Below are 12,006 nucleotides of genomic sequence, written 5' to 3'. Positions count from 1 at the left end.
GAGTTTGAGCCCCACTTGGGGCTCTGTGCTGCCGGCGAAAGCCTGTTTGGGATTCTCTCTCTCTCTGCCCCTCCCCTGCTCATGCTCTCTCTCTCAAAATAAATAAATAGACTTAAAACAACAACAACAACCAGGTAACTCCTGAGTCGAAGCCATTTGGCAGGCCCTGGAGGCTAGAGGTGTTCAACAGTGTTAAGCCGGTGAGCTTTCAGATTTGCCCTGCTGCCTCTCTCCAGACTGGACACCTGTGAAATCCCGCCTCACCTTTCCCTTGCACGCTTGTCGCTAATTTGCTATCCCTGAGCCACCTTAGAGGAGCCACCTTGTTAGGCTGAAGATGATCATTATATTCAGACACTCAGTGTCTTTCCTTGGCTGTTGCAGCCCCAAAGTTCTGCAGGCTGGCCATGTCTGACCTCTGGGATCCGCTCATGTCGTCAAATGGCACAGGGATCCAGCATCTCATGAGGCTCAATGCAGCCCCCAAAGCCTATTGTGTGCCAAGCTCGACCAGAGAGACAAAAATCGCCATAAAAGCTTATTTCTTGCCCTTATGTAACTTAAAAATGGGGGGTGGAGTAAGTTGGGGAAATGAATGACAAACACACAGAAAACTACGATGTGTTGTTATTCACAGCGTGGCCCATGACCAGCAGCATCACCTCACCTGGGAGCTTGTTAGAAATGAAACATCTTGGGCCCTCCCCAGACCTATGGATAGAATCTGCATTTTAATGAGATCCCAGGGGATTCCAATGCACATTAGTGATTACAGTTTGAGAAGCCCTGTTACATTGTATGTTCAGGTTACAAGCACTATGACAGAATAATAATGGGCATTATCTATAAAGAGCCTAATGTATGCTGGACTTTAAGTGCCTTATATAGATGAACATATCTATAAGACGTCAACCTGAATTAAGAGAGTAATAATCCCCACCATTTATGGATTCTCTGCTATGGGCCAGTGAGTGTATATGGCACTGACATAAGTTAGTTCATTAGTCATCGAAACAGCCCCATGAAGTAGGAATTATTATTTGTTTGCAGCTGAGGAAACTGAGGCCTGGAGCATGTGAAGCGTATAGCGGGTGCCAAGCTGAGGGCTGCCTGAGTTGACACTGTCACCACAGCTCTCTGGGCCAGAAGTTGGAACACATGGGTTTCAGACCCAGTTCTGTTCAGTTCTGCAAGCATTTATTGAGCACTTACTATATGCTATGCACTGAGGTAGGCCCTTAACACCTACATGGCCTGAGGCGGTAGGGAAGGGTTCCTGGGGGAGGTGATGCCTAAAATCAGTACTGAATGATGAACTGACTCAGTGAGCCAGATGACAGAGGGGAGGCAGTGTTCTGGGAAGAAGGCAAAGCATGTGCAAAGGCACTGAGGCACTGCCTTGCAAATCCACTGCAAGTGCATTTATGACCCCAGACAAGTCCACTCATCCCGCTGGGGCTCAGTTTCACCTTCTTCATCATAAAACATGTTCAACATGCCTGTTCTTGGAGTTCTCTCAACTTTAAATGTCCAATGATGGAAGAGTCCCTTGAAAAATCATGCTTTTGAAGTCTACTCAATGACATAGATCAACAAAACTGCAGGTACTACATGGTCCTTATTTTGTGAAATAACCAAACAACTTGGATGTAGATACAGAATATATACCCTATATGGTCATGGTGCTTATGGGTGATTCAAAGTGTCTTTTTAATTTTTTTTGTAGTTACCATGTTTTATTTAATGCATGTACATATTAGTTTTATATAGAATAAACATTCATGAAGATGATGAAACAAATTCTAGGGATTAGGGATGAGGCTTCCAAATGTTATTTCTTCTAAATCAAATCCCATCGGTAGCAGAACAGCCCAATGAATGTGAGCACAGACCAGCACCTGACTCCAAGGGTTCAGACACTAGTTCTACAACTTTAGTTACATGACCTTAAGCAAATCAATCAACTCTAGTTAAATTCATATAACTTAAAAAAAAAAAGTTCCACAAAACATACTTACTTTACCTCATGAAAACTTTTTTTTTCCTACTATAGTTCATTTATTAAAAATTTAGGTCACAACCCACAACATTAGGGGTCAAAAAAACTTTTACTGGAAAGGGCCAAAGAATATTTTCAACTGTGTGAGCCATCTGACACAGCTAATCAAAAATGCAAAAGCAGCCATAAATAATATCTAAACAAATAGGTATGGCTGTGTCCCAATAAAACTTTATAAAAACAGGCAGTGGGCCAGATTTGGCCTTTGAGGCATAGTTTGCCAATCTCTCCACTGCACTGATTTAATGGCCCATTAACAGGCTGTAACCCACAGTTTGAAAAATATTGGGATTAGAGTTGCTTTCATCTTGTGCCAGATGCAGCAATGCTCAAGTTACGAATGGATCCTGTTTTAAAACTTTGTCTCTCCAGTTAATTGTTTAGTATTCAACATGCATGTTTTCCCTCTTAGAACCATTTATATGGGTATTGGGATTCCAGGCCAATCCACCAAAGCCCACATACAGCGCTGCAGAAAACAGGTCTCCCCCTCTCCATGTGTCTCTATTTGTCCATTGACTCTGGATTTCTCCAGGACTCAGCAGCACTGGGCTGGGCATTTGATGGGACTTTTGTGCCGGACATGATCACTGGTCTTGGGAAGATGAGGAAGTAGCATTCCTCCTCTGGGAAAATGCATTCTGCATCCCTGCTTAGGATGTCAGGAACAGTCCTCTCTCCTCCTTGCTATCAAGGTTCCCAGAGTGTTAGGCTAAGGAGTCCTAATGTTGAGGCAGTATTTTGGTTCTCAGTTGTGGTGTGTAAGCCAATCAGTTGTGAGATGTGTGGCTAACAATGGTCAGAAGTACTCAACTGAACACGTGATTCACTTGTGTGTTATTTATACAAAAACAAATAAATTAGAAGAGTGTGGTGAAACTGTCAAATTTTGCGGCTGCCTGGAGACACTGATGACCTTACTGTGTTTAGAGAATTTCCCATATTATTAGTCCATGGTTCAACAAGGTAGAAATTCAACTTCCCAGACTCCTTTGCAGCTAGGGTGCAGGCATATAACCCAGGCACCGCTGATTTGGAAGCAAGTAGTATGACATAGATAGAACATGAAGCTGACAAGGGTGTTGGTAGAGACATTCAGCTTTCATGGGTAACTGTGACACAGATCCTGCCAGGAGTGTCCAATGCCCAGCCTTGGTGGTGTGAGGTATCTGCTGAAGCAGTCCTGGGGTACAACTTGGACACTGCTCTAGGTTGTGCAGCCCCAAAGCCTGCTTTTCTGGCTTTAACACCCATCAGAAGTCTTCTTAAGCTCTACTAAACATTTAGATTCATGGGACTATCATAAGCCACACATGGCCCAGCAGGATAGCATCAGATGTTCCTTTCAGTAGGAGTCCTTATAGCAATTCACCCATCCATCCTAGAGCTATCTTCTGCCCAGGTGACACTCAGGTGAAAGTAGATGAAATCCACTTGGGTGACTGTGAGAACTATCCTGGTTTATGAACCCCACTTTCTCTTGTAGCAACTCCACAGATATAGTTTCCAAGGTCCATGCAAGGACACTGTCAGCGACAAGAGCCAATGAAATCAGGGAGGCCCAAAGCTCTGGAGATTTATCAAATATTTATAGTACTAGCAGGTTAGATCAATTTTACCAATCTAGAGTTACTCTAACCATAAGCAATGCTGCTTAGTAATGTAGTTGATACTGAAATTTTTATCATATTTCCAGGAGAAAAGAGCTAGAGAATTAACCCAACGTCTAATTCTGATGCGGAAGAGGAAAGGATCTACCTAAACTGGGCCTCCCAGAGGTCATCTTTCTGCTTTAAGCAGTCATAGCAGGTTTAACCTTTGCAACACAGTATTTTTACTAATAATGCTGTTTGTGTCAAGGATATCTCTGTCCACTTGCATTCTGATATACACTCCTTAGCGGGAAGGAATGAGGAAGAGTTACAACAGAGTGCTTGGAATTCTACACAACCCTGGATATGTCCACTGGAGTATGTTAACCTTAGACTATCACCTGTCATATATGCCACACATGAGAAAGCATCAAGAACTGATGTGTTGGAGTGATCCTTTGGTAGGGTGAGTGTCTTGGAAGATGTATTCGGGTACCATTAACTTCTAATGTCTGTTATGTTTGCTTTATTAGCTCTGTTTCTTCAAGTGTAAATTCTTCATTTGTTAATATGGTTTCATTTCTTTCAAACAGTTGGTGATTGGTGATTATATACTCATGTTTTAGGTCCAGCTTCCCTGGTAGACAGTGAACCACATCTGTTTATACAGTTCTGCTTGCAAAAGGGATTGCCTAAGTATATGTTTTTGTTTGCTTTCAGTGAGACTGGGGGAGGACAGAACTACCTAATTGTCTAGTCTTCTGGTTAAAACACATCTCTGTACCTCTCAGGCATTGCCAGCTACCTCAGGCAACAAAATAGTCCAATTTATCCTGCTATTTTTTTTTTTTTTCATTTTTTGGCCATTACTGAAATCATCCATGGCCAAACACATCTAGGAATCACTGATATTTCCAGTAATGATATAGGGGAGGAAAACCTTGTCCCAGACTTAAGATGATTCTATTTAAATTCAGTAGCCTCAGATCCTAGTTTTTTACATTTACATTAAGATGTTTACACTTATCATTACTAAAATAAATACTGCCTAATCATAAATCTTACAAAATAAACATTGCCTTATCATAAGTATATAATTAAATATAAACATATAATAAAACAAATATTGCCTAATCATAAATCTTACAAAACTTATCTGAGTTTTTTGAGTAAAAATATCTGAAGTACCTGAAAGATTTTATTGATTGATAGTATGATATGTTTATTCTGATATTGAATTTAAATTATTGAAGATTCTGTCCTAGGAAAAAATTAAGTAGAATTACCTATTTCTTAGAAAATTCTTCAAAATATTGGATAAATATTGAATAAATGAAAGCCAGAAATAAAGATGACATCTGAACTAAGATTTCTTTGTAAAACATCTGATGCTCCAATACAAAACAGGCTTTGTTGATGACGTTGGTTGTATTTATTTTTAACTAACTTAACAAACACTTGTTAAGCCTGTGTAATGTCCCAAAATACTATGTTGGGTTCTAGAAAAACATATAAGAGGCAGATTGTTTCCCTCAGGGAGCTTTATTATAAATTGAATTAAGGGATTAAAAAAATTAGGTCACAAACTAAGGCTGGGTACCATAATTAACAGCAATTTATTTTTTTCGATGGAATCTGAAGCTACTGTCTTCCTGGAGGCACTTGGAAGGTCAGCACTGTATTTCACAGAGCATCATAAATCTCCAGTGACCAGGCTTTGGCACATATCAGATTCAGTGATATCAAAGATTGGATTCTCCTTGATACAGAATGTTTTCCTCCTCTTCCTTCTCCATGTTGAATTTGCCAACACTTGACTTGAATAAGATTCTAAGTCTGACCTTTTAGTCCCAGTCTCTACTCCATGTGGTCTGGGTCATGCCTGTCTGTCTCACTCTGGACCTCCAGCTCTTTACAGGACCTGTTCCTGGTACATGCTTCCAGTGACCCAAAGAGCTGCTCGGAAAGATTTTAGAAGCTCAAAAACTAGTCGCCAAAGTTCTGGAAAAACTTAAACTATAGAAATTTCACACTGGCACTGAGCTCCTTCAAAAATCCCGCAGTGAAAAATGAAACTATCCAAAACAAATGTAGCAACTCTAAAGCTATGCCCACATGAAAGAGTAAAATAGTGCATGTAGGCCTACTTCCAAATACTCCAGCCAAGGAAGGCTCTTTTGACAAGCAGAGATGATTTGAGGTATAAAACAATCCATATTTCAGTCAACAAATGTTTCTGGCTTTCTGCTGGGCATGGACAAAAGCAAATAATATTCAGTCCCTTTTCTGAAGAATATAGTCTAGTGAAAAACCATATAAGCACCATGGCCCTACTTGACATTGCCAGAATAAAAATAAAGAGTTAAGGAAATGTTGTTTGATTTTGGGAGTTAGGAGAGAGAAATACAGAGAGAAAAACAACTCCAAATTAGAGTCCATATCCCACTGGAAACTTCTTATTTAGAAGTTTTGGTATGGAGCTGGTGTAAACCCTTCACTGAAAACAGAAGTCATCTCTCCTCTGAAGCCCTTCCATGTGTGATTTCAGATGCTAAATGCCAAGGCCTATTCCATCAGGGAGCAGGAGAAATAGCTTTCTGTCTAGAAGAAATACACACACAGGTTTCTGCAGGGACAATGGTAACAGCATTTTGGAGGCTCCCCCTAATAAAAAGATGTATGGTATCAGCTGCTCTTTTGGGGGGTGAGAGGAGAGCTCCTTTTGTGCCAGCCATGGCACCAGAGTCTTAGCTACAATTTTGAATTTACTGCTTACACCAGTCCCATGAAACTTCTGTCACTCTCATTTTACAGTCAATGAGGTTCAATGAGGAAGAATGGCTTGTTCAAGGTCTCAGATAATCCAGTGAAGAAATGGGCAGAAGACATGAATAGACACTTCTCTAAAGAAGACATCCAGATGGCCAACAGGCACATGAAAAGATGCTCAACGTCACTCCTCATCAGGGAAACACAAATCAAAACCACACTGAGATATCACCTCACGTCACTCAGAGTGGCTAAAATGAACAAATCAGGAGACTATAGATGTTGGCGAGGATGTGGAAAAACGGGAACCCTCTTGCACTGTTGGTGGGAATGCAAACTGGTGCAGCCGCTCTGGAAAACAGTGTGGAGGTTCCTCAAAAAATTAAAAATAGATCTACCCTATGACCCAGCAATAGCACTGCTAGGAATTTACCCAAGGGATACAGGGGGCACTTGTACCCCAATGTTTATAGCAGCACTTTCAACAATAGCCACATTATGGATAGAGCCTAAATGTCCATCAACTGATTAATGGATAAAGAAGATGTGGTTTATTTATACAATGGAATACTACTTGGCAATGAGAAAGAATGAAATCTGGCCATTTGCAGCAACATGGATGGAACTGGAGAGTGTTATGCTATGTGAAATAAGTCAGGCAGAGAAAGACAGATACCATATGTTTTCACTCATATGTGGATCCTGAGAAACTCAACAGAAGACCATGGGGGAGGAGAAGGGGGAAAAAAGTTACAGAGATGGAAGGAGGCAAACCGTAAGAGACTCTTAAATACTGAGAATAAACTGGGGGTGGGCAGGAGGGGAAAGTGGGTGATGGGCATTGAGGAGGGCACCTGTCGGGATGAGCACTGGGTGTTGTATGGAAACCAATTTGACAATAAATTTCATATTTTTTTTTTTTAAAAAAGGTCTCAGATCCAGAAGAAGCAGGGCTGGAATGCAAAGCCAAAGCATCCCAAAGCCAAAGGTCAGCCTAGTTTCCAAATCCATATTCTTTCCAGAGGACCAAAGTAACACAACTCAAAAAATGTCAAGTTCCACTCGGCATTTTGTGATGACCTCTGAAAAACCAACCAAAGAAGAAGGGAAAGACGGAGACAGAAGTGACCCCATAGCATTTTGGGCCATCTTCTCTTTACTCTGTTCTCCCTCAAAGCTCACGCATCTTCACATCTTGTCCCAGAAAGTCTGGAAACCTCAGATGGTCTCCCAGACTTATAGCCACTCCAGCTACACTCTGAATTCTGAAAGGGATTCCAGAAGAGAAGGTGGAAGCCGTGTAAGGGAAGATGTAATGGGGCCATGCACGGGTGTTGTGTGGGGGCAGGGAGTACATTACATGATGAGATTCCTATTCTAGAAGTTTCAGTCTGATGGCTATGAGGACGATGGAGCTGGTCAGAGGATATTAAGCCTTACATCCTGGGAGACCATTTAGAAATCCAATGCAGTACAGAAGTAAGAGGGAACAAGGTACCCAACCACACAGTGGCAGCAATCTGGGAAGGAAGGGAGAGAGCAATGAGAGATGTTGCAGGTGCGGCATCAGTAACACACATTGACCAGTGGCTGCAGGACGGGGTGAGGGGGAGGAAAGAGTGTGGGGCGAGGCCCACTTTTCTGGGTTGGTGGTGATGCCACCCTTAGAGATGAGGGAGAAAGGAAGGACAGCTGGTTTCAGAGAAAAGATGATAACTTCAGATGTGGGGTAGTTGTGAGCACGCACAAAGGGACATGTTCCACGGGCAGCTAGGTCGATGGGTTCGTTCGTTCTCTCTACAAAAATTTACTGACTCCCCACCTAGCACCAGATGTTGAGCGTGGCATTAGGTGTGGAGGGACAACCAGAACAGATGTGTTCTCTGCCCTCATGAAGCTGACGGGCAATAAACGAACACGTAACGAAATTATGATTATCAACTGTAGTAAGTGTTATGTGGAAAAGAATAAGGTGTGATGAGAAGAACCAGTCTGAGAGTGTGAGACTTGATGGGGAAACTGAGGCTGACTAGGACGAGGAGGTTCTGGAGCTCAGAGGAGGTGCTGTCTAGCCGGAGTTGGAAGGGAGTCATCTGGGGGTCAAGTGCATGTTGGTGGGAGGTAAGTCAGAGATGCTCACTGTCCCACAGGCTGTCAGGGGGGTATGCCTAAGAGCTAGATGCCCCACAGGCCGAGGCTGCTGGCTCCCATTCTCTCAGCACTAAGGTTGCACATTCACAGAAAGCACTCCTGGTGTCTCTGACTGAAGTTATTTTCTGCCCAGGGACAAGGAGCATTTGGCCCCCTGAATTCGGGCATCTTCGGCATGTGGAAATACATGTAGGGTACCCACTGATTTGGCCTAGACCGTGGGATGCCTGATGAAGCTAACTCCAGACTGGATTGAAATATTCATGCTAACTTGAGATTCTTAAAAACAAAACAGGAACAAAAACTCAGCAACTTTTGTCTAACTCGTGCTCCATTCTCTTCCCTGAAATGAAAGCCAAGAGACGTGGCTGTAAAAGGAAGCCCAAGTAAGCCCCAGTCCACTCCTGCAGCAGCAAAGCAGCCAATGAGCATTTCAAAATTGCTTGGAACCATTTAACAGAGAAAAGAAAATTGCATTAAGTCCACCAAAATGCAGATAGTATCTACAACAGAAGCAAAAGTGAGCATTTACCGTGTGCTGGGCACTGTTCAATTCACTCACTCCTCCAACAGCCTTATGAAGGATTTACTTTTGGTAGCTGCATTTTTCAGATGAAGAAACTGAGGCATGGATAGGTTAGGGAACTTTACCAAGGCCCTCCCCGTCCTCTGACTTTTAATTGGAAGAGCCAGGATTTGAACCCACTCTCTGGATCACTGAGCCCACTCTCTTAACCACTCTTTTGATAAATGGGTCACTACGACAGTAGTTGCAGCAAACAGGCTCATGTGGAAGCAGAGCCCGACTTGTGAGGTGCTGTGGGGAGATGGGCTCTGTGGGGTGTTCCCAGTGTGGTTTCTGATACTCTGCCTCTGAGAGGGTGAAACCGTCCTGGGGCTTTCCAGACAGAAGGGGACCTGGGAACAACTTAGTTCAGCCACTGGTTTACAGAAAGGGAAGTTGAGGCACAGAGAAGTGGAGGGAATGTGCTTGGGAGGGTCAGAAGCTGTGTCTGAGGAAGTGTCCCCCCCCGGAAACCCTCCCTTCTTCCCTTTCCCTTAATTCTGCTTGAGCCAGCCAGTCTCCTGGCCACCTCAGGACCCACTTCAGCTGAGCAGGTGTTTACGGTTCCCCAAGGGAGTCCCCAGGACAGCCAGGAGGAAATGAAGACACCTCCCACCCAAGGAGCTGGTCTCCCCCATAGCTGCCTTCACAAGGGAGCCACCCTGCACAGCAGAGTCCTTTACGCCTTCAGAATCTGCAAATCCACCTTTCTGACCCAGGCCGTTTTTAACCCAAACTGGATCAACCCTATGCAAACCCATTTCAAAGACCCCACCTGGGTCTCAGACACCCCTTGGAGCACAAGATTCCAACCTGGACCCCTCCAGCGAGTTTCTGGGCACTGTGCAGTTGTGACCACCAGCATGGCTCCCCTCTGGTACCCCTCTGCCACTCTGGAGAAAGCACCCACCCACTGCAAGGCGGTGTTGGCCAGAGGAGCTCCTCTCTTTGGCCATCCGGAGCCAAGGCAGATCTTACCTTTCCACCTGGAGGTTGACTTTGGAAGGCTCCACGTTGGGATTTTCCCATTCCATTTGCGGGCAGTGCATGAAATAGCAAAGGGTGTACAGGGCCTCTGGCTCCCAGTAGAGCGCCCCCTGCTTGTGGTGCAGGGGGGTGCCGTTGCCATGGTGCTTGGCATTGAGGGGCTGCAGGTGATGCATTGCTCGGGACACCAGGTCACCTGTGGACAGAAGTAAGATTTCAGATCCTTGTCAAGGCAGCCATGACTTGCACAGAAGATGTGCTGAATATCTCTGCAGAGATTCCTTTTTTGAAAAAAAATTCTTAATGTTTATTTTTGAGAGAGAGAGAGAGAAAGAGAGAGGGAGAGAGAGAGAACAAGTGGGGGAGGGGCAGAGAGAGGGGGGAGACAGAATCCAAAGCAGTCTCCAGGCCCTGAGCTGTCAGCACAGAGCCCGATGCAGGGCTCAAACCCACAAACTGCCAGATCACCCTGAGCCGAAGCCAGATGCTTAACTGACTGAGCCACCCAGGCGCCCCTCTGCAGAGATTCTTAATCCTGGGACTCCCTCATTCAACTGGAGTGGTCCTCTGGGACCTCCAGGTCTCACATCGAGTAGAGAGGAAAGCATCTGTTCAGTCACCACATGACTGTCCCTGCTTGCCAGGTTTGGGCTGCACTTGAAGCACAGAGGGCTGCTAAGATAATTAGAGTCCTGCCCTTCTGGAACCCACTGCTTCTAACAAGGCACAGGAAGCCCTTTGTGTACATCACCTTGGGACACACCTTCTGTCACATCCTTTGCTGTAGCCAGTACTGTCTTCCCTGCAGTCACAAGCATAGCCATGGACTACACTGTCTCTTGCCTCTGAGCCTGTGCATATGCTATTCCCTCTATCTAGAATATTCTTTTTCTCCTCCTCTCCAGGCTAATTCCTACTGATCATCCAGGTATGAGCTTATGTATTAACTTCTCAAAGAAGTCCTCCTGGAATCTCTCCCACTCCCTGTGTGTTTATCACACTATACTTTCTTATCACAGCATTTAGAGCACTGTGTTAGGATTGCCATTTCTTTGTCAGTCTTTCCCAATGATAGAAACTCAGTCTTAAATGACACTTACTATATTGTACTTCAATTAATCCTCACAGCACCCTAAAGTGGGTACCTTCATATACCCATTTTACAGATGAGGAAACAGAGGCCCAAAGAGGTCAAACAACTTTTCAAGGGTACACGGCAACCATAGGTGGCAGAGCCAGGATTTGAACTCAGGTAGTCTGGCTCCAGAATCCACGCACTGAACCATGCTCCTTGAGGGCGGGGGCTTTGTCTTACTCTTCCCAGCACTAGCAAGTCCTGGGAACATTCTAGTCTTTCCCCTGCTTTCTCCAAAGGGAATGAGCCTTCTCCTTCATCAGACCAATCTGCATGCCCCCAGGCTGGCCGCACAGGGAGGATCCTCCTGTGGGGAGGCTGGCTGGGTCTGGAATTCCTGTCTTTTCTAGGCTGAGATGGTGTTCCCCAAACTTGGGCCATTTTATACCACCTTCTCAAGTGCAACTACATCCAAGCATCATCTGTGCCATCATTTACTTAATTTTAAATGGATTCATTTAGTTTTTTTAAGTATGGGTCTGAAGGAAATGTTCTGTCACTTATAAATGGATGATCAGTATCCCTTGCCATAAACAGAAGATCACTATAAAAGTTAATTCAACGAAAACAAAACCATGTAATTAATTTATAGCTGAATTCTCATACTGGTTTTTTTTTTTTTTGTTATAAACAACAAGTGTTAGAGAAGTGTTAGGGGTTCATACCAAATAGAGCCTTTCTTCTTGAAGCAAGGAGAATTAAAATAGAATTTTTCATTTTTTATTTTTTCCTCCAAATTTTTATTTAA

General features: G+C 43.9%; 1 protein-coding gene across 1 annotated transcript in view; it reads right to left on the bottom strand.

Moving 5' to 3' along the window:
- The window catches only part of BTBD11 (BTB domain containing 11), a 313,797-nt gene that overhangs the window by 104,504 nt on the left and 197,287 nt on the right, over positions 1 to 12,006 (bottom strand). The window contains exon 3 of the mRNA XM_042947621.1: positions 10,115 to 10,319. Within this exon, the coding sequence (XP_042803555.1) occupies positions 10,115 to 10,319 (205 nt within the window). The remainder of the gene's footprint in view (positions 1 to 10,114; positions 10,320 to 12,006) is intronic.

The sequence above is a fragment of the Panthera leo genome, chromosome B4 (assembly GCF_018350215.1).
Source record: "Panthera leo isolate Ple1 chromosome B4, P.leo_Ple1_pat1.1, whole genome shotgun sequence".
Taxonomy (NCBI): domain Eukaryota; kingdom Metazoa; phylum Chordata; class Mammalia; order Carnivora; family Felidae; genus Panthera; species Panthera leo.
This window is presented reverse-complemented; position numbering and strand designations above follow the sequence as displayed.